Source organism: Trichechus manatus, unplaced genomic scaffold (genome assembly GCF_000243295.1).
Source record: "Trichechus manatus latirostris isolate Lorelei unplaced genomic scaffold, TriManLat1.0 scaffold00044, whole genome shotgun sequence".
Classification (NCBI taxonomy): Eukaryota; Metazoa; Chordata; class Mammalia; order Sirenia; family Trichechidae; genus Trichechus; species Trichechus manatus.
In genome coordinates, this window is record NW_004443980.1 from 4,795,211 (window position 1) to 4,818,991 (window position 23,781).

General features: G+C 38.1%; 1 protein-coding gene across 5 annotated transcripts in view; it reads right to left on the reverse strand.

The window, feature by feature from the left end:
* The window catches only part of FNDC3A (fibronectin type III domain containing 3A), a 256,528-nt gene that overhangs the window by 159,218 nt on the left and 73,529 nt on the right, over positions 1-23,781 (reverse strand). Inside the window, exon 1 of one of the 5 annotated variants that reach the window (XM_023731560.1) lies at positions 10,116-10,127. The exons of the other annotated variants lie outside the window; for them this stretch is intronic. Coding sequence (XP_023587328.1) covers positions 10,116-10,127 — 12 coding nt within the window. Of the gene's footprint in view, positions 1-10,115; positions 10,128-23,781 lie in introns of those variants that run through there. 5 annotated transcript variants of the gene reach the window in all.

Consider the following 23,781-nt stretch of genomic DNA (forward strand, 5'->3'; position numbering starts at 1 on the left):
GAGGTTCACTGTTCAGCCGGGGATTGGACAGCCCCATAAAACAAAACGGGACTAACAAGGCACAGCAGTCCAGAGACAAGGACTAGAAGGCAGAAGGGGACAGAAAAGCTGGTGATAGGGAACCCAAGGTTGAGTAAGGACAGTGTTGACATGTAGTGCGGTTCTTAACCACTGTCTTAGGGCAATATGTGTACTAACTGTTTAAAGAGAAAGTATTTTGTTCTGTAAACTTTCATCTAAAGTGAGAATAGCAGCACAACTGGAAGAACGTAACTGACGTCACTGAATTGTACCTGTAGAAATTTTTGAAACGGTGTATCTTTGGCTGTGCATATTTTCACCAAAAAAAAAAAAAAAAAGAAAAAAAAAAGTTCCTCCAAGGTCGAAAAGGGGTTGTAAACCAATGTCATAAAACAATATGTGTACTGACTGTTTAATGAGAAAATATTTGTTCTGTAAACCTTCACCTAAAGTACAATAAAAAAGAAAATCTCACCACTACAAAAAATGCAAGGTATAAGATAGAAAAATTTTTAAAATTATAGATCAGCTTGTGAGAAATTAAGGGCTAAGAAAAAAGAAGAAAGAAAAATCAGAACAGCAAGAAGAAGCTGAGAGTTTATCTGTCATAACAGGGACACTGATGGCTTTGGTAACTGAAGAATGTGGGTTTCAAAAGCCATTAAGAAATAGGAGATAAACCCTATGGTCCCAAACAAGGTGGTGAGTTTACACTACTAAGATGTTCTCTGTAAAGCTAGCTCCCCTGAAGAGTACACATTCAGTGAAAGAGTAGATTAGAAAGTATCTACGCTCAGCATTAGGAGATAAGGAAGTCTCTGTGTCTTGGCCTCGGCAAAAGACTCTCCGAAGAATACAGGATCACTGACCTACCTTCAAAATGGGTCTAAGGATTAAATCTGTATTACCCACATAGTCTAGGAATTCCCAAGCTAAAAAACTAACCCCAAGTTAGTTTCTGGCTAATAAAGCCTGAATATCTACCAAAAAAACAAAAACAAAAACCTGGTACCGTCGAGTCAGTTCCGTCTCAGAGAAACCCTATAGGACAGAGTAGAACTGCCCTATATGGTTTCCAAGGAACACCTGGTGGATTTAAACTGCCGACCTTTTGGTTAGCAGCCGTAGCTCTTAAGCCTTACGCCACCAAAAGCAAATACAAATGTCCTTGGAGAGACACACCCTTAAAGCAGGCTACTGAGAATTCCCACTGGTGAAGACTTGAGACAATAAATACACATGTCCAAAACATAAAACATTAAGAATTAGCCCATTATAAATCAATAAGCAGACAAAATAAGCAATAAGATTTGACCCCAAAAAAAATCAAGAAAGAAAATTATTTGATAAAAGAAAATAAGAACGTTTAAGATGTTTAAAAAGTTTTAAATGTTTGAAGACACTGGGTAACTAAGACACTCACTAAATTCCTTAACAAAAAAAAAGATATTTATAATGCCTTGGAGGAGTTAAGGAAAAGAAGATATAAAATTGAAGAGGATCAAGCATAGAATTATTTACTAGGGGAAGAAAACAAGTTTCAAAAAATCATGACAGCAAAAAGATATCACTGGAATAAGGGGGGAAAAAAGAAGCACAAGGGAGCACAGATACCAGAGGTCAGCAAGTTTGATACAGGAACATCTCTAAACAAACAGCACATAAAGCTCTGGAAAAGTTAGAGCTGAAGGAGACCTGAGATATAATTAATCCAATCCAGCTTTCTTTTCTTACAGAGTAAAGTAACAATTACTGGTATTCAAAAGTCAGTTCATTCTACAGTCATTCAACAAAAGGTTCCCTTTTACAGTAAACTCTTCCAGAGCATTTAACTTAAAACTCAGCTTACATCAACTAACCACTTAAAGTGAGGCAAATACAAATGAACATTTATAATCAGAAGTACAGAACTAGGATACACCCTGGAATCTGAACTACTAAAAAAAAGTGCCAAGAGTTAGTTAATCAATGATACAAATAAGCTTTATTCAAATGTCAAGGCATAATCATTTATTAACGACATTTGCATGCATTTGTTCACTGACTGAACACAATAAACACCTAGGTATAAATAATACTTTACTATTTAATTTGCAGCTTCTACTAATTGTTGCTAAACTTTAACCTTGCTTATTTTGTATTCCAAAGATAATACACAATTCCTTGGTCCCCTGTTTCAATTTTATTTAATTGCCATCAGTCTAACTCCTTACATGTTACAACGAGAATGAGAAAAGAAAAAAAAAAAATCCTTACATCTTCCACACAGCACCATTAACGTATATCTTATAAGAAGATGTCCATCAGATGAAGGGAACACGTCTTAGAATCACTCTAGGACTTTTTCAAAATACTGTAAACATATTTAGGTCTCTCTCCTAACAGTGAGGAGACTGGCATTTTTCCCTTAACCTGGCTCCTAGGGAAACAATAGTCTTTTGAATGTAATTACTCATAAGTTGCTAAGATGGTCACCAGAAAAACCACGCTGTTATTTAATTGCTCCAAAAAGTATCACTGCTCTAAGTCCTAAAGGATTCGGTGAAAGATATAGTTAGCGCTAACATTTTAAATCTCTAACAGAAAAACTAGGGGAAAAAGTCATTAACAAAACTTCAACCTTTTGAATTTAGGAATTTTTAAAGTTTCTTTCTACAAAACTCTTAACAATTTAAAAAGTTTCTCTGAGGGATATTTAATATGTACCTAATTATAAGATACTTAATGATATATTAATTCTTTTAAATGTTCACCTATATTTTGGAAAAATATAAAACTAAATTATTGAAAAAACTAGAGAAAAACGTTTAGAGATGGTGTTAATTTTGCAGATATATGTTAATTAATTTCTCCTCTCCACCCCAAAGGTCATACAATTTGCATTCTTCACTGTGACATTAGGTTTGAGAACAAAGTAAGTACCTCACATTTCTACTTTTGAAACTCAACAGAGGTTTTAGCAGAGCGAGAAAATCAACCCAGAATTTAAAAGAAAACGTTTTCCAAGAGTTACAAATTCTCTGACCTATGCCAAATTACATTAAAAAAGAAAATCTGCCTGGAATGCCTAATCCTCCTCCCCTCCACTTCCTTATCCAACTACTACTCACCTACTACTTGCTGCTTGCTCCAGGGTGCCCATTTAATGAGGATAAGCATTATAATAAAGGAAAATTCTTTGGGACTTGTAGCCTGGAATAATTGATAATGATATACTTTTAGCAATGTAGTTCCCCAACTCATGGTTGAAGGCCTTTCATTTAATATTCACAGGGATGTTGTCATGATTAAATGAGTGAATATAGGTGAAGTGCTTAGAATCAAAAACAAACAAACAAAAAACACAAACCAGTTGCCACAGAGCTGATTACAACTCATGGCAACCCCAAATGTAGAGTAGAACTGCACTCTATAGGGTGTGCTCTATTCTTTTCAATCTAGGTTTCCAGTGGTCAACAGATTCGCCTTTACTTCCTGGTCTGTGACGTATACACTCTTCTTTAGCCTGACTTTTGATGTGATTTGAGTCCTGCTAACTGACAATCTCCTATGTTGAATAGGGCTTCTCATTCTCTGGTATACAACTAAGAACTCAGCCTGTAAACAAAAAATTTCTTCTTCAGGAAATTCTGTCCATCCTTTAAAATTCTGACACCCTAAAGCAGAGTTAAATTATCCCCACTCTAGGGCCCACAGTACTTTGTACATACTTCTATTAGCACATAACTGTATTCAGTTTCTTACACACTGTCATATCCACTACAACATAAGCCCTTCATAAGCAAAGACTTCAATCTATTTTTATAGTTGCAGGGGCTAGAGGCATTTTGCAGGGGCATTGACAAAAACAGAGGTTGAATAAATGTTTGATGAATTCACTAGTGTCTACTGCTAAATAACTCCTAATTCTTTCCCTCTGGTTTCTAGACTAGCACGGTCCAAAAGAAATTTCTTTGATGATGGAAATGTTCTATATACTTGCACTGTCTGACATGGTAGTCTCTAACTACATGTGGATACTGAGAATGAGGAAGTGAGTTTGTAATTTTCAGTTTAGAGAGGCACAAACGGTTACTGGCTACTGTTAGACAGTGTAGCACTAGACGCCTCAAGCTCCAACACTGTATTTCCAATTACTTTATTACTTTATCCAATTACCTTGTTAAAATGCAGGAAACCAACTCTATGGCAAATAACAAAAACAACAACCTTATTATGTACAAATGTGAACTCATTTTCTGAGTTTCCTGAGAAATTAAATTGGGCAACTAATTTCATTCAAATATACTATCAATTCACAAACAAATCAGAATTATATTTAATGTGTTGTTAAATTGACTTCTTCAAAAAAGCTTTGACTCAAACCTTATCTGCACTTGGCTTGATGTTGTTATATTGTTAGGTGCTGCTGAGTCATTTCCAACAAATAGCAACCCTATGTCCAACAGAACAAAACACTGCCCAGTTCTGCATCACCCTCACAGTTGTTGTTATGCTTGAGACCACTGCTGCAGCCACTGTGTCAATCCATCTTGTTGAGGGTCTTCCTCTTTTTTGCTGACCCTCTACTTTACCAAACATGCTGTCCTTTTCCAAGGACTGGTCCCTCCTGATAACACGTCCAAAGTATGTAAGTTGAAGCCTCGCCATCTTTGCTTCAAAGGAGCATTCTGGCTGTACCTCTTCCAAGACATGTTTGTTTGTTCTTCTGGAAGTCCACAGTATATTCAATATTCTTCTCTAACATCATAATTCAAAGTCATCAATTCTTCTTTGGTCTTCCTTATTCATTGTCCAGGTTTTTCATGCAAATGAGGCAACTGAAAATACCATGGGCTTGGCTCCGGCACACCTTAGTCCTTAAAGGGACATCTTTGCTTTTTAACACTTTAAGGAGGTCTTTTGCAGCAGATTTGCCCAATGCAATACGTTCTTTGATTTCCTGACTGCTGCTTCCATGAGCACTGACTGTGGATACAAGGAAAATGAAACATCTGTTTATCACGATGTTGCTTATTAGCTCAGCTGTGAGGATTTTTGTTTTCTTTATGCTGAGGCGTCTCTTAGTTATCTACTGCTGCTATAAGAGAAATAACACAAGTGGATGGCTTTAACAAAGAGAAGTTTATTCTCTCACAGTCCAGTAGGCTACAAGTCCAAATTAAGGGCATCAGCTCCAAGGGAATGCTTTCTCTGTTGGCTCTGGAGGAAAGTCCATGTCATCAATCTTCCCTTGGTCTGGGAGCTTCTCTGTGCAGGAACCTCAGGTCCAAAGGATGCACTCTGCTCCCGGCACTGCTTTCATGTCTCTCTGCTTGCTTCTCTTTTTTGTATCTCAAAAGAGACTGCCTTAAGACACTACCTAATCTTGTAGACCTCATCAGTGTAACTGCCACTAATCCATCTTATTACATTATAGCGATAGCATTCACAACACATAGGGAAATCACATCAGATGATAAAACGGTAGACAATCATACAATACTGGGAAATCATGACATAGCCAAGTTGACAGTTATTTTGGGGGGGACACAATTCAATCCATGACAAGGCATAATCCATACTGAAGGCTGTAGTCTTTGATCTTCATCAGTAAGTGCTTAAAGTCCTCTTTGCTTTCTGCTAAGCAAGGTTGTGTCATCCGCATAGCGCAGGCTGTTAATGAGTTTTTCTCTAATCCTGATGTCACGTACTTCTTCATGTAGTCCAGCTTCTAGGATTATCTGCTTAGCATACAGATTGAATAAGTATGATGAAATGATACAACCCTGACACCTTTCCTGACTTTAAACCATGCAGTGTTCCCTCACCCTGTTTGAACAACTGCCACCTGGTCTATTATGTGTAAGTTCTTTAAGAGCACAATTAAGTGTTCTGGAATTTCCATTCTTTGCAATGTTATCCATAAACTGTTATGATCCACGCAGTCAAACGTCTTTGTATAATCAATAAAACTCAAGCAAACATCTTTCTAGTAGTCTCTGCTTTCAACCAAGATCCATCCGACATCAGCAATGATATCACCCATTCCATGTCATCTTCTGAACCCAGCTTGAATTTCTGGCAGTTCCCGGGAGACATACTACTGTAACCACTTTTGAATGATCTTCAGCAAAATTTTATTTGCATATGCTATTAATATTGTTCGATAACTTCCACATTCTGTTGGAATAGGCACAAATATAGATCTTTTCCAGCTGGTTGGGCAGGTAGCTATCTACCAAATTTCTTGGCACAGACGAGTGAGCACCTCCAACGCTGTATCCATTTGTTGAAACAAACATCTCAATTGGTACTCTGTCAACTCCTGGAGACTTGTTTTTTCCCAGTGCCTCCAGTGCAGCTTCTTCCTCAGTCCTGTAAGTTATTGATCATATGCTACCTCCTGAAATGGTTGAACGTCAACCAATTCTTTTTGGTATAGTGACTCTGTGTATTCCTTCTATCTTCTTTTGATGCTTCCTGCATCATTCAATAGTTTGACCGTAGAATTCTTCAATATTGCAACTCGAGGCTTGAATTTTTCTTCAGTTCTTTCAGCCTGAGAAATGCCTAGTGTGTTCTTCTCTTCTGGTCTTCTAACTCCAGTCTTTGCACATTTCATTATAATACTTTACTCTGTCTCCTTGAGCTGCCCTTTGAAATCTTCTGTTCAGCTCTTTTACCTCATATTTCCTCCATTCACTTTAGCTACTCGACACTCAACAGCAAGTTTCAGAGTCTCTTCTGACATCCATTTTTGTCTTTTCTTTCTTCCCTGTCTTTTTAATGACCTTTTGCTTTCTTCATGTATGATGTTCTTGATGTCATTCCACAACTCGTCTGGTCTTGGGTCATTAGTGTTCAATATATCAAATCTATTCTTGAGATGGTCTCTAAATTCAGGGTGAGATATACTCAAGGTAATACTTTAGCTCTTGTGGACTTGCTGTAATTTTCTTCAGCTTCAACCTGAACGTGCATATGAGCAACTGAGGGTTCTGAAGTCAGCCTCTGGCCCTGCTGTAACTGATGATATTGAGCTTTTCCATCGTCTCTTTCCACAGATGTAGTCAATTTGATTCCTGTGTATTCCATCTGGAAATGTCCACGAGTACAGTCACCATTTATGTTGTTGAAGAAAAGTATTTGCAATGAGGAATTTGTTAGTCTTTCAAAATTCTATCATGCGATCTCTGGCATCATTTCTATCACCAAGGCCATATTTTCCACCTACAAATCCTTCTTCTCTGTTTCCAACTGTTGCATTCCAATCACCAGTAATTATCAATGCATTCTGATTGCATGTTCGATCAATTTCAGACTGCAGAAGTTGGTAAAAATCTTCAATTTCTTCATCTTTGGCATTAGTGGTTGTGCGTAAATTTGAACGGAAGTCTATTAACTTGTCTTCCTTTTAGGTGCATGGTTATTATTCTATCACTTACAGCGTTGTACTTCAGGACAGAACTTGAAATGTTCTTTTTGATAATGAATGTTGACACCATTCCTCTTCAATTTGTCATTCCTGGCATAGTACACCATGTAACTGTCCAATTCAAAACAGCCAATGTCAGTCCATTTCAGCTCACTAATGCCTAGGATATCAATCTCTATATATTCCATTTCATTTCTGACAACTTCTAATTTTCCTAGATTCATACTTCGTACATTCTATATTCTATTAATGGATGCTTGTAGCTATTTCTTCTCATTTTGAGTTGTGCCACATCAGTAAATGAAAGTCCCAAAAGCTTTACTCCATCCACATCATTAAAGTCAACTCTACTTTGAGGAGGCAGGTCTTCCTCAGTAGAATTTTGAATGTCTTTAAACCTGAGGGGATCATCTTCTAGTACTATCTCAGACAATGTTTTGCTGCTATTCATAAGGTTTTCATTGTCAATTTTTTATGAAGTAGATCGCCAGGTCTTTCTTCCTAGTCTGTCTTGGTCTGGAAGCTCCACTGAAACCTTTCCACCATGGGTGACCCTGCTGGTATTTGAATTACCAGTAATATACCTTCCAGCATCACAGCAATACGTAAGCCACCACAGTACAGCAAACTGAGAGACGAGTGGTGGTGTACTTAGCTAGATCCTGTCAATGTGTAGATGGGCTGGCTGATATATTTCAGTTTAAGTCCAAAAGGAGATTAATGTTTACAAATAAAAGGAAAGAACAATTATAAAACTAATGAACTTGAGGTTTTATTTTTTAGTCTTATGAATAAGAATAATTTGCAAACTTAAGTAAAGAATGTATATTTGGTGCCGGCATATAGACAAACAACTGAGATCTGTCAACCATCCACCAATTTAATTCATTTATTCAACAAATAATTAATAAGTAGCTACTATATGCTAGGCATTGTTTGAGGAGTTGGGGGATCAATCAGTAATGGAGACAATTACAGCCAATTACAACAAATGCTGAGATAGAAGAGTAAAAAGTATAATATGTAATAAATAGAAAATATTTAGAAACTTTTTTTCTGTTTAAGTTCATTTGCCTTCATAATTGTTTTCATAGAAAACAAAGCATTGTGACAACGAAAAAATGGAGTTGGAGACAGATAATTCTATAATCAAAATTCTACTCTATTAACTTAATAGATTTGCAGTTTTAGGCAAATTATTTAAACTCTGTGAAATTAGTGTCTTCTTTCCTAAAATGGAAATTAACAATTTACACAACAGTGTTTTTGGAGGATTAGGGAAACACTGTATATAAAACCCTAGCATGGTGTCTGATATAGAGGCCCTGAAAAAATATGTCTCTCAAACCCACTACAAAGAGAATCCTAATTCATCATCTAGACTATGTGGAATACTTCATCTCCAGACAATGGTGGATAAAAAAGGTAATACCCCCTTCTGTGAGCGACATCTGGGGTCTTAAAAGCTTGCAAGTGGCCATCTAAGATGCATCAATTAGTCCCAGCCACCTGGAGTAAAGGAGAATGAAGCACACCAAAGACACAGGGAAAGTAGTAGCCCAAGAGACAGAAAGGGCCACATAAACCAGAGACTTCATCAGCCTGAGACGAGAAGAATTAGATGGTGCCTGGCTACCACCAATGACCACCCTGACAGGAAACACAACAGAGAGTCCTGGATGAAGCAGGCGAAAGGTGGGCTGCAGAACTCAAATTCTAGTAAGGAGTCCAGACTTAATGGTCTGAGACTAGAGGAACCCCGGAAAGCATGGCCTTCGGATTCTCTATCAGCCCAGAACTAAAACAATTTCCAAGGCCAACTCTTCAGACAGGGCTTGGACTGGACTGTGGGACATAAAATGATACTTGTGAAGAATGTGCCTCTTAGCTCCAGTAGACACAAGAGAATAAACAGGCAGCTTCTGTCCAGAGGTGAGATGAGAAGGCAGAGAGGGTTAGGAGTTGGTTGAATGGACATGGGGAATCAAAGGTGGAAAGGAGGAGTGTGCTGTCACAGTACGGGGAGAGCAATTAGGGTCACATAATAATGTATGTATAAATTTTTGTATGGGAGACTAACTTGAAATATAAACTTCATTTAAACTACAACAATAAAAAAAAGGTAATATCCCATATATGCAAACATACAATATATGCACATGTGCATATGTACAGAGATCTGTGTGTACACTCAAGTCATAAAGACTTTAAATAAACTAGTAAAACAGCAGTTACAAAGGCTCCACAAATTTTAACTTCACGGCAAAATGCTAAAATATAATTATCTTAGCAATAAACTATAGGCTAAAATAACTTCATTTAAAAAATTTACATATTTAAAGCATTAATGTTCTAATAGTAATAACTATGAAGTTGTTAAGATTCTTCTGTTTTTGTTTAAAACATGTTATTTTCTCAAAATACAGATAACTATAGATTTAATAAAACTACTCTAGGGAAATAGGTCAGTATATTTTTAAGTTTACTCTAAAACTGGCAAATTTGTAGCTTTTGTTCCCTATAAGTGCCTGTATTTTTTTTTTAAAGTATCGTGATCTTACTCTCTATCACATTAGTACATAAGCTTTAAATATAAATTATGAAATATGGTTGAAGTGCTAAGTCATAAACATGATTATTTACTAAAGCCAGTTCCAAACCTTAGCGCTGTACTTACTGTTGCTCGCATCCTCCTAATTTTCTCATTCAACTGCTGCTACCACACCTACAAAGGTTAATGTTAAGATTCAACAGTTTCTGTTCCAGATGTTCCAATTTGTTCCATTTACTAAATACTGAGGTAATCTTCACTGGCAAGCTGGACCTCAGATCGACCTTATTCTAACAAGTCAACCTTTACAAAGTCCATTCTGGGTTGCATCTTACTTTATGTCATTTTATAGATATATGGTGAAAACACATTTAGAGCAAGGATGGTAAAGGTACAATCAATTATCAGTATACTCATCAATATCTACTTCAAACCTTGCTTTCTATCAAGTTAGCCAATGTACAGTAAGCTTGCTGCTGTACATGAATGCATCATGTCACCATAGCAACTAAATCAACAAAGAGCTGCAGCAGCATCTGCTTCTGGATCATCTAACATCAGTCAATGGTTAGAATTTAAGAGGACACTGCTTCCAACTATATTCTATTTTAAAGCCCCTTTTAAATTTGTTTTACTTATTTTTATTCTCTGATCCTGGAATACCTCAGTATATTTACAGTTTATGTATACTATATGTAGATACACATGTATGAAAGTAGGCAGTGTCAGTGTGCAAATAATTTAACATCCTACACCTAAAAATATTACCCTAGTAACTGCTTTAATTGTGGAACCAATTCCACAAAGTTAACCTCCATTTATCAAAGAAAGATTGCTAATACTTAGTCACATAACAATAATTTAATTCTGAATTATGAATAATCACATTTAAATTACACAGACATATATAAAACTCCAAATGATTAACTATTTTTTATTAAGATATAATTCTTATACCATAAAATTTATCCTTTTAAAGTGTACAGTTCAGTGGTTTTTAGTATACATAAAGTTGTACAACCATCACTACCATCTAATTCTAGAACTTTTCATCATTCCAAAAAGGAACTCATACCCATTAGCAGTCACTCTCCATTCTCCTCTCTCTTAAACCCTGGCAACCACTAATTGACTTTCTGTCTTCAGGTCTCCTGAAGTATCTCCTGGGATAGTTTAATGGTCAGCTAATGACTAGACAGAGATTTCTTTAAATGTCTTGAACTATTAAGTTCCCCAGCCTCTGCAAGGGGGCTGTCTGTGCACACTCAAGTATACCTTCAGGGTTCTGACAGGCAGTTTACAACTTTACCTTTGCCTTCAATCCTGCTTGTGCATAGTCTCATGGTCAGCCAGAGGTAAGAGATCAGGACCTTCTCAGGTCTCTTTTGGGGATGTGCATAAGACCACATGTGTGTGGTCTTCTACATTCCCAGGAACATATCAGAGCCTTTTAAAACCTTCTATAGACATTTCAGGAGCCCTGGTAGCACAGTGGTTAAGCATTCCCCTGCTAACCAAAAGTTCAACAGTTCGAATTTACCAGCTGCTTCTTGTAAACTCTATGGAGCAGTTCTACTCTGTCCTACAGGGACTCTGTGAGTTGGAATCAACTCGACAGTCAGTGGGCTTTTTTTGGTTATAGACATTTCATTCCCCTGCTTTTCCTTCTACGGTTTTTGGTCAGCTTCTTTTCTGCCCCAACTGTTATCACTGCCTCAGACAGCTGTGATGTTGTGAAGTATAAAAGGGAATTTGGCCTTTGTTCTGGGGTCCTGAGAGCTGGACCACACCTGAGGCTAATGAGTGGGGGCTGACCAGAACAAGAGGCACCACTTGGGGCTGGTATCAAGAGGCCGTTAAGAGCCCTGAACCCTAAGGCTCAAATGAGCTTCCTGATTGGTGAAAACATCTGTTCTTGGGAGAGTTGCGTGTTCCTGGGGACTTGGAAGCTCTGTGTTGGGAACCCTTCCAGACTTCACCCTGTGTCTCTTCGTTTGTACCGTTTTTGGTTGTAATAAATCTGTGGTTCAAAGTCTGGTATACTCTGTCAGATTCTGTGAGTCATTCCAGTGAATTATCGAACCTATGGTGCAATGACAGCCAGCAGGGGCTCATGTCTGCCTATCTGGCAGTCTGAAGGATGGTGTCCATTTAACTTGTGAGTGCTGACCCAGCTCTGGGTGGCTAGGGTCAGAAGGGCTACATGGGTAGATGGTCTGAAGTGTCTAACTTGTGACCCCATTCTGAGTAGGTAGGGTGGGAGACAGAGCATCACTTGGATGGCTTACAACGAGGATGAAGAAGTGTGAAGATGAAGACTGGATTGATCTCCACATTTTGGGGATTTGATTCATGTTGATCTTTACCATGCAGCTGGCAACAAAGGTGAGGTTTATCTACTCTACCCCTTTCTTACTGCAGAGGTTAAACAACTGTCAATGATGGTTTTCAACAAAATCCCCAGCTGTTTGCAGTAAGGGAGCTCTGAGTCACATCAAATGACAACAAGCTCTGTGAGTGGAGATTTCCAGGGAAGTGCCAGACATTGTAGATAATGACAATTATCTGGAGATGGGGCTTCTGTGGAGCCCCAAACCTATCCTGTCTCCTCCAGTGGGTACCAAGCTGCAAGTTTTCACCACTGCCATCCACAATTTCAATGCTGCTGGTTTTCAAGGCTACCATGAAGCTGGAGAGAGGGAAACGAAAACAGGGCAAATTAAAATGGCACAAAGCTCACTGTCCATACCAAGATTCAGTAGCTTTCTTTGAAAATATATATGCTCTAGAGTTCTGAGAAAGTTGATTTTGACAATTTTTGCCTGTGTTCTCACTGCTTTCATAGAGGAGCAGATTTTCAGAGTTTCTTACTCTACCATTCCTGGTGATATCACCTGAAAATGGAGCTTTTAATGGATAAAATGTGCACAATGATCAGAGAGCAAGTCCTATTCTATGTGGAATATAACATTTTTCTAGTGTCATTTTGGATTTTTTTATTGACATCTGTCTTATTTTCCTAGTGTTACTGTAACAGAAATACAAGTGGGTGGCTTTAAAGAACAGAAATCTATTTTCTCACAGTTCTGGAGGCTAAAAGTCCGTATCAGGGTCTCAGCTCTGTTGATTCTTTTCTTGTTAGAAGGCTTGGACTTTCCTTGGTTCTTTGCAATCCTCACATGGCATGTGTCTTCCCCAGTATGTACTCACTTCTGTGTGTCTAATCTGCTCTTTTTATAATGCACAAGTGATTAGGTTTAGGACACACTCTACACTAGTATAACTTCATTAACAGAACACAGAAAATGATTACATTACATTGCATCCACAGGTATACCAAAAAAACCCACCAAACTCGCTGCTGTCAAGTCAATTCAGAGTAGAACTGCCCCATAGGGTTTCCAAGGCCATAACCTTTATGGAGGCAGACTGTCACATCTTTCTCCCACGGAGCACCTATGGGTTCAAACCTCCAATCTTCTGGTTTGCAGCCTAGCACTTTAACCACTGCACACCAGTACCCCTTTCCACACATATAGGGGTTAGGATTCCAACACAGATATACATCTGTATACACCCACAACATCTACATTTACTTTCGAAAACAAAGTCTATTTGAAGCAATCAAAGAAACCCTAGTAGCGAAACAGTTAGGCGGTCGGCTGCTAACCAAAAGATTGGTGATTCGAACCCACCCAGTGACTCTGCAGGAGAAGGACCTGGCAATGTGCTTCTGTAAAGATTACAGCCAAGAAAACCCTATGGGGCAGTTCTACTCTGCTACATGGGGTCACTATGAGTCAGAATTGAGTCAATGGCACCCAACAACAACAAAAAGTAATCGATTTCTAAATTAGATAAACACATTACTACATGCATAGAATAAAACTTGGTTCAAAGCATACTGCAGGAATAATTATAAAAAGATATTTTTCATCTGTTACAGATTTTTTACTTCAGAAATTTGGTATAAGTCAACCACTTCAGAGACCCTGATTTGTGCTTTTGAGATTCTCATCTTTTTGTTGATATGAAATAAGCTCTCATACATATCAAGCTCTTTGGTTGGATGCTTGATTGAAAATTGTCTCAAAAATATTCAGAACAAGGAAAGGTCATGGAAGCTCCATAGACACATCCAAACTCAGTAAGGGACTGAACTGCTGGGCAGAGGGCTATGGGGACCATGGTTTCAGGGAACATCTAGCTCAACTGGCATAACACAGTTTATAAAGACAATGCTCTACATTCTCCCCTGGTGAGTAGCGTCTGGGGTCTTAAAAGCCTGTGAGCAGCCATCTAAGATACTCCACTGGTCTCCCCTCTTCGGGAGCAAGGGAGAATGAAGGAAACAAGATACGAGGAAAAGATTAGTCCAAAGTACTAATGGATCATGCTACCAAGACCTCCACCAGACTGAGTCCAGTACAGCTAGATGGTGCCCCGCTACCAACACTGACTGCTCTAACCGGGATCACAACAGAGGCTTCTGGACAGAGCTGGAGAAGGATGTAGAACAAAATTCTAACACAAAAAAAAAGACCAGATTTACTGGCCTGACAGAGATTGGAGAAACCCCAAGAGTATGGCCCCCGGACACCCTTTTAGTTCAGTGGTGAAGTCACTCCAGAGGTTCACTGTTCAGCCGGGGATTGGACAGCCCCATAAAACAAAACAGGACTAATGAGGTACAGCAGTCCAGGGACAAGGACCAGAAGGTAGGAGGGGACAGGAAAGCTGGTGATAGGGAATCCAAGACTGAGAAGGGACAGTGTTGACATGTCGTGGAGTTGTTAACCATTGTCATAGGGCAATATGTGTACTGTTTAATGAGAAACTATTTGTTCTGTAAACCTTCATCTAAAGTACAAAAAAAAAAAAGAATTATCTATGTGAGATCAAATTGACAACAGCAACTCAAAAGGTTTGATGGGAAGCCTAGGGGCCAGTGAGTTGAAGATAATGGTGATGGAATAATTTGGAAAAGGATAGTGAGAACAGCAGTACAACTGGAAGAATGTAATCGATGTCACTGAATTGTACATGTAGAAATTTCTGAAATGGTGTATCTTGGGCTATGTATATTTTCACCAAAAAAAAGGTCTTCCAAGTTTGAGAAGGGAGAGTGCTAACATGTCATGGGGTTGTTAACCAATGTCATAAAACAATATGTGTACTGACTCTTTAATGAGAAACTATTTGTTCTGTAAACCTTTATCTAAAGTACAATAAAAAAAAGTTAAAAAAAAAAAAATTTAGAGCCTTTTTGTCCTGAGGAAACCAGAGGCAAACCAAAACAGTAGAGCAAAGGAAAGTAAGGTGCTTCTCCCTTTCATCACCATCGAAAGTAAATTCTAAATGTTGGTTTCTGAGATTAGCATTTACCTAATACTAGCTGGGTCACAATTTATCTCACTGGAAGCTGTGTTTGGTTTAACTGAAGGAGAAAAATTTTCACTAATAATCAAATATCAGATACAAGAAATTTAAAAAGTGCTCACATTTTTAAGTTCAAAAAGTTGTAAACGTTTAAGCATAGGCATTAAAAATCTGAAAGATTATACACCAAGGTATTAAACATTCACTAAATCTTAGGGGTGAGATTCCTGAAACTCCCAAATAGCAGCTCACACCTTTGTGAAAACAATTTTGTGGCCCTGAATTCTAATCCAAACCCTCAATCGTAGATCTCATGGCCCAAATTTTTCTTAACCCAACTGCTCTGTAGCTTTGCCTGGCAAATAAAATAGCTGTCTGTTAAATTCCTCATTCATAGACACTTCTGGAAAGGTTAGAATTTAAACACTAAACCAGCTCCCTCTTTCCCATTAGAGTTTGTTCCTCTTAAACACCTATACAATGCTACTTTCTATGATGCTCCACGAGAAAATTAAATAGTTTTTAAGAATTCCAGTTATCCATTAATTTTTCTCAGATACAAAAAGCCTCACAACACTAGGTATAGATCTAAAAACCAAGGTGCTTATTTTAGCACACTTTTTATAAGCATATTTTTAAAAAATTTTATTTTGTTGTTGTTGAGAATATACATAGAAAAACATTACCAATTCAACAGTTTCTACCAGTACAATTCAGTGACAATGATTACATTCTTTGAGTTATGCAACCAATCTCACTCTCCTTTTTGAAGCTGTTCTTCCCCCATTAACATAAACTCACTGCCCCTTAAGTTTCCTATATAATCTTTTGAGTTGCTGTTGTCAATTTGATCCCACACAGACAGATTGTAAAAGAGCACAATGCTCAAGTCATTTTTTACTAACTATTGTTTGATTTTGGGAAGACTTCAGGGATATTTTTGGTTTAAGTTTTAAGGAGTAAAGATTATCTCAGGGCAATAGTTTCGAGGGTTCAACCAGTCTCCAGAACATCTGGAGCCCAAAAAAATTTGAAACTCTGTTCTGTATTTTCCCCTTTTTGATCAGGATTCCTCTATAGAATCTGATCAAAATGTTCAGTAATGGTAGCTGGGCACCATCCAGTTCTTCTGGTCTCATGGCAAAGAAGGCAGTTGCTCATGGAGGCAATTAGCCACACTTCCTCCTCCTATTTCTGACTCTCCTCCTTGGTCTGTTGTATAAGCACGTATTTTTAAAAATTAACTCTTTACGATAAAAACTCAGTTATGCTGATCTGATAAAAAATAAACTTCATACATATTTGAGCACTTTCCACGTGCAAAATGTTTTGTTTGTTCTTATCCTAAGAGATAATAAAATCAAACTTACAAATTGAGTGGAAATTTTAAGGCATTCTATTAAAAAAATGAACAACAACAACAACAAAAAACCTTCCTAAATTATCAAGAGAAAATAAAAAGTTCCAAAGAAAGAATGTAAATAAACTAGAGTTAAATTTTATGTTTGGCACAAAACAATAAAACACTATTTTATGGAATAACTGCGACCAATAACATTTCATTTGTACATCTTTACAGTATACATCTTCTCATGTTCAAGAAAAAAATTGGCAAATTGTTTTAGGTGTTTTACTGATAAACTATTTCATCTGAAAAGTGGGTAATGAAATATTTTCACGTAATTCAAGCTAGTATGGAAAACTATATATATTAAAATCTTAAATATTTTGTAATATTTAATAAAACAAGTATTTTTTGTCCACTAATCGGGGAAAAGACAGTCTCTTTAACAAATGGTGCTGGCATAATTGGATATCTATATGCAAAAAACTGAAACAAGACCCATATTTCACACCATGCACAAAAACTAACTCAAAATGGATCAAAGACTTAAATATAAAATAAAAAATGATAAAGATCATGGAAGAAAAAATAGGGACAATGCTAGGAGCCTTAATACATGGCATAAACACAATACGAACCATAAGTTACAATGCACAAGCACCAGAAGAGAGACGAGATAAATGGGAGCTCCTAAAAATCAAACACTTATGCTCATCCAAAGATTTCACCAAAAGAGTGAAAAGACAACCTACAAACTGGGAAAAAATGTTTTGGCTATGACAAATCCAATCAGCGTTTAATCTCTAAAAGCTACAAGATACTCCAAAGCCTCAACAGCAAAAAGACAAATAACCCAAATAAAAAATGGGCAAAGGATATGACCAGGCACTTCACCAAAGAAGATATTCAGGCAGCTAACAGACACATGAAGAAATGCTCACGATCATTAGCCATCAGAGAAATGCAGATCAAAACTACAATGAGATATCATCTCACCCCAACAAGGCTAGCATTAATCCATAAAACACAAAATAACAAATGCTGGAGAGGTTGTGGAGAGACTAGAACACTTATACACTGTTGGTGGGAATGTAAAATGGTACAACCACTCTGGAAATCGATTTGGCGCTTCCTTAAAAGGCTAGAAATAGAAGTACCATACATACGATCCAGCTATCCCACTCCTTGGAATATATCCTAGAGAAACAAGAGCCATCACACGAATAGATATATGCACACCCATGTTCACTGCAGCACTGTTCACAACAGCCAAAAGATGGAAGCAACCTAAGTGCCCACTGATGGACGAACGGATAAACAAACTATGGTATATCCACACAGTGGAATATTACACAATGATAAAGAACAATGATGAAGCTGTGAAACATCGTATAACTTGGTGGAAGCTAGAACTTATTATGCTGAGTGAATTTAGTCAGGCACAGAAGGACAAATACTGTATAAGACCACTATTATAAGAACTCAAGAAAAGGTTTAAACACAGAAGAAAACATTCTTTGATGGTTACGGGGGTGGGGAGGGAGGGTGAGGGTTATTCACTAACTAGATAGTAGATAAGAATGATCTTAGGTGAAGGGAAGGACAGCACACACTACAGGGGAAGCCAGCACAAGTGGACTAAACCAAAGCTAACAAGTTTCCTGAATACAACGAAATACTTTGAGAGACAGAGTAGCAGGGATGCGGGGTCTGGGGACCATGCTTTCAGGGGATATCTAGGTCAACTGGCATAACAAAGCTTATCAAGAAAATGTTCTGCATCCTACTTTGGTGAGTGGCGTCTGGGGTCTTAAAAGCTTGCAAGCAGCCATCAAAGATACATCAATTGGTCCCAACCACTTAGAGTAAAGGAGAACGAAGAACACCAAAGCCACAAGGAAAGTATTGGCCCAAGAGACAGAATGGGCCACATAAACCAGAGACTTCATCAGCCCGAGACTGGAAGAACTAGATGGTGCCCGGCTACCACCAATGAACGTCCTGACAGGGAACACAACAGAGGGGTCCTGACAGGGAACACAACAGAGGGTCCCTGACGGAGCGGTGGAACGATGGGATGCAGAACTCAAATTCTAGTGAGAAGACTGGACTTGATGGTCTGACTGGGACTGGGGGCACCCCAGAAAGCATGGCCCCTGGTCTCTCCGTCACCCTAGAACTGGGACGGTTTCCAAGGCCAACTCTTCGGACAGGGATTGGGCTGAACTGCAGGACATAAGAGTGATGCTTGTAAGGAGTGTGCCTCTTAGACAAGTGGATATAGGAGACCAGGGGGGTGGCTTCTGTCCGGGGGTGAGGGGGAGGGCAGAGAGAGCTGGGAGCTGGTTGGATGTTCATGGGGAGTAGGGGGCGAAGGGGAGAAGTGTGCTGTCGCAGAATGGGGTGAGCGGTTGGGGTCTCATAACAATGTATGTTAAAAAAAAAGAATTCTGTATGGGAGACTAACTTGAAACGTAAACTTCATTTAATTACAACAATTAAAAAAAAGTATTTTTTTTTTTTAAAAAACTCTTAAGAGACAGTCATCTTAGTCTAAATAACATCTTAAAGAAATGAAACATAATGGTCAAGGAATTTTAATGAATACTTGGTCTAAAAAGCATTGGTGTTCTACAAGATTAACTGTTTGATATTCTACAGTTAGAATACTCTGTAGGTAGTCAGTTCCTGAGCCTTAGAACCCTGTAGAAATTGTTGACTTTTAAAAAATACAGTTTGGGATGAAGAGAGGAAATAAAGAAGCAATAACTTGTAAGCAGCACTAAGAAAAGCGAGGGAGAAATTACCTAGAGAGACGTGAAAATTTTATGAAATGAATCTGATTATAATTTTCTACAAAAAGAAGCCTTCTTACAAAGAAAATTTTCCCCATAATTTTTTGGGTGTTCTTACATGAGATTAATATAAAGCAGGATTTCTTTTTTTTTTTGCCACAAATTCTATTAATGTTTCTACAAAGAGGTTGAGTTTTGTTTTTACAACTTTTATAACATCCCTCTTTTGTTAATAAATTATGCAGATTATATGTTCAAAATATTGCTGTGTACCTTCTTACTACCAGATACAATGTTCATGATTCAGTTTTCTACAATGCTGCATTTGTGTGATTTTTCTTCCTTTGTGTGATCTTTAAAAACAAAACAAAAACAGAACATTTTGCTAATAGGACAAACATGCACACACATACACACACATCATAGCAAAATATACAAGAAATTCTAAACAGGGTTCAGCCCAGAAAGAAGGGTTTACATTTCACTATAAACTTTTTGTACTGTTTAAATATTTTTTAATTATATGACTTTATTTCTTTGTCAAATGAAAAAAAAAACAAAAAACAAAAACTCTAGCAACAAAAAGAAAAAAAATCATGTAATTCCAAACATATATACATATATATCATAGAAAAAAGACCTGAACACATATATACCAAACTGATAGCAGTGATTCTTCTTCTGAGAAAGGGATTGGTGGACAAGAGGTATAAAGAGGCATTCTTGCTTTATTTGAACTATTTAAAAATTTAAGAAAATTTTTCTTGAAGGCCAACAACACATGGAAAAAGCACACAAATCATTACTGTATGGGTTGATAAAAACATAAAGTGAACAAAGCCCCCAAGTCAAGAAACAGAATTTTACCAGAAGACTCTTCTCTTGTGCTACTTCCCAAGAAGTAGCCTTTTCCACTTAAACTGTACCCTCCTTCCTTCCTCCCCAAATCAAAGGTTAATTTTGTCTGTTTTTGAATTCTATTTATATGAATCATACAGTATGAATTTTCTATGTCTGGCTTCTTTTGCTCAACATTATGTTTGTGAGATTCATCCATGTTACCAATACCTGTAGAATAATATTTACTGAATAATATTCCATAATATGCAGCCCTGGTAGCGCCGTGGTTAAGCACTCGGCTGCTCAATAAAAGGCAAGTAGTTTGAACCCACCAGGCACTCTGTGGGAGAAAGAAGTGGCAGTCTGCTTCCACAAAGATTACACCCTTGGAAACCCTACAGGGCAGTTCTACCCTATACTTTTGGGTTGCTATAAGTCGGAATCAATTTGACAGCAACAGGTTTCGGGTTTCTATTCTATAAAATGAATATACCTCAATTTCTTTACCCATTCAACTACTCATGGAAATTTCGGTAGTTTCCAGTTTTTGGCTATCACTAATAATGCTTCAATAATATTCTTGGGAGGTGGAACCAAGATGGCGGAGTAGTGAGACGCTTCTGGGGGACCCTCTTACAGCAAGGACAAGAAAAAACAGAATCATTTATATATGACAATCTAGCAGCGCCAGGGAATCTACTAGGCCATGCAGAACCAGTGAGAAGCAGCCCTCATCAGCGAAAGATAAGTAATTGCGTACGGCCTACTGCGTGGATCAAAAACACCCCCACTAGGGAAAAGCCTCTCTACAATCTACCTCCGCACTCACTGCTCTGCACTCGGTCCCCGACTGGCTTCAGCAACTGCCGAGTCCCCTGAGACAGAAGTAGGATCTGTCACACACCGTGAGCCATTCTCCCGACTTTGGAGAGAGAAAAAATTAACAAATGGGAAAATAAATTGCCAGCTCCCCTAAGCCAAGAACCCAGAGTAGGCACAGCTCCTTTGCCTAGGCATAGGCATAAGGGAACCATGGACATGGAGTGCCCTTCCCCCTGGACAGACTTGTGTGGGCCCATTTCAACAACGTAGGCCCTCACTACCACAGTACAACAGGGTATATATTGGAACTCTAACTTCAAATGTTTCAGCTGTGAAGTGGCAGGTTCTTGACATTTGACATTGCTCTGCCCATTAAGCAGGGTCTTCACCAACCCACATCAGGGGCCTGAGGACTTGTGACTCGACCCATGCCACCTAGCCACCTGCGATAGGGGCCCATGAATAAGAGGTGCCCCCCAGTCCTTACAGCAAACAGCATTAGGTGCTCACAGTCCGGCTGCAAAACCCACCCACCTACGTGATCTAAGGAACAGGGACACGCCTTCTCCTGGAACTCAGGGGTGGACATCAGCCCCCTGCCTTGCTCAGTGTGTGTCCACCTGCTGCAGCCAGATGCTTCTGCCCACACCAATCACCCATGCCTGTCTAGGACTGTAAGTGAGAGCCTACACCACACACTTGGTGGCTATCTACTTGGGCACCTGGGGCGAATTCATAAAGGGGGAGTGGGCAGACTCCTGAGCTCAAATACCTACGAACAGATCTAACAACCTGGTGACAGGACATTAGAGCATCAAAGGTGCCGATAATCAAACCAGCTCATACGAGCAGCCAATTTGGGCATAACAAAACAAAACAAGAAGCTAGGACACAATAAGCAAACATAAAATAAATAAATATAGTAACTTTTTGATGGCTCGGAGACAACAGTCAATATCAAATCACATAAAGAGGCAATCCATGACAGCTTCAGCAAGCTCCCAAAATAAAGAATCTAGAAATTTTCCAGAGGAGGAAAATTTCTTGGAATTACCCGAGGCAGAATACAAAAGATTAATATATAGAACTCATCAAGAAATTAGGAAGGAAATTAAGCAAAACGTAAAACATGCAATACAAGAAATTAAAAAGATAAGAGAAGAGCATAATGACAAATTTAACACGCTGCAAGAATCCATAGAGACAGCAATCAGAAATCCAGAAGATTAACTATCAAATTTCAGAATTAGACAATAGAAAGTCAGAGGAGCAGAAGTGAGGCAATGGAAGTCAGAATTAGTGAGACTGAAGAAAAAGCACTTGACACCAACTTATTTGAGGAAAAATCGATAAAAGGATTAAAAAAATGCAGAAACTCTAAGCATTATGTGGGACTCTATCAAGAGGAATAACCTATGAGTGACGGAAGTACCAGAACAGGGGGGGATAACAGAAAATATACAGAGAATTGTTGAAGATTTGTTGGCAGAAAACTTCACAGATATCATGAAAGATGACAAGATATCTATCCAAGATGCTCAAAAACCCCACATAAGGTAGATCCCAAAAGAAAGTCACCAAGACATATTATAATCAAACTTGCCAAAACCAAAGACAGAGAAAATTTTAAGAGTGGCTAGGGATAAACGAAAAGTTATCTATCAAAGAGAGTCAATAAGACTAAGCTTGGACTACTCAGCAGAAACTATGCAGGCAAGATGGGATGACATACATAAAGCCTTGAAGGAAAAAAACTGCCAGCCAAGAATTACATATCCAGCAAAACTGTCTCTCAAATATGATGGTGAACTTAGGACATTTCCAGATAAACAGAAGTTTAGGGAATTTGCAAAAACCAAAGCAAAATTACAAGAAATACTAAAGGGAGTCCTTCAGTTAGAAAATCAGTAATATCAGATAACAGCCCAAGACGAGAACACAGGACAGAGCAATCAGATATCAACCCAGATAAGGAAGTCACAAAAATAAATCAAAGCTAAAACACAGAAAATAGGGAAACAGATGTCAATATGTAAAAGATGACAACATTAAAACAACAAAGAGGGACTTAAAAAACGTAGACATAGATTTTGCATATAGAGAGGAAGTCGAGGCGATATAACGAAACAAAAAACTGGCATAAACTTAGAAAAATAGGGGTAAATATTAAGGTAACCACAAAGGAAGCTAACAATCCTACAAGTGAAAATGAAAAACTAGAAAAATATAAAGACTCAGCCAACACAAAATCAACAACAACAAAAAGAAAATACCTAAAGAAAAATGACTCAGCACAGAAAATTAAGTGGAACAAAGAAACTGTGAGTAAAACACCAAAAAAAAAAACATCAAAATGACGGCACTAAACTCATACCTATCAATAATTACGCTGAATATAAATGGACTAAACGCACCAATAAAAAGATAGCGAGGGGCAGACTGGATAAAAAAACAGGATCCGTCTATATGCTGCCTACAAGAGAAACACCTTAACGACAGAAACAAACTAAAACTCGAAGGATGGAAAAAAATATATCAAGCAAACAACACTCAAAAAAGAGCAGGAGTGGCAATATTAATCTCTGACAAAACAGACTTTAAAATAAAATCC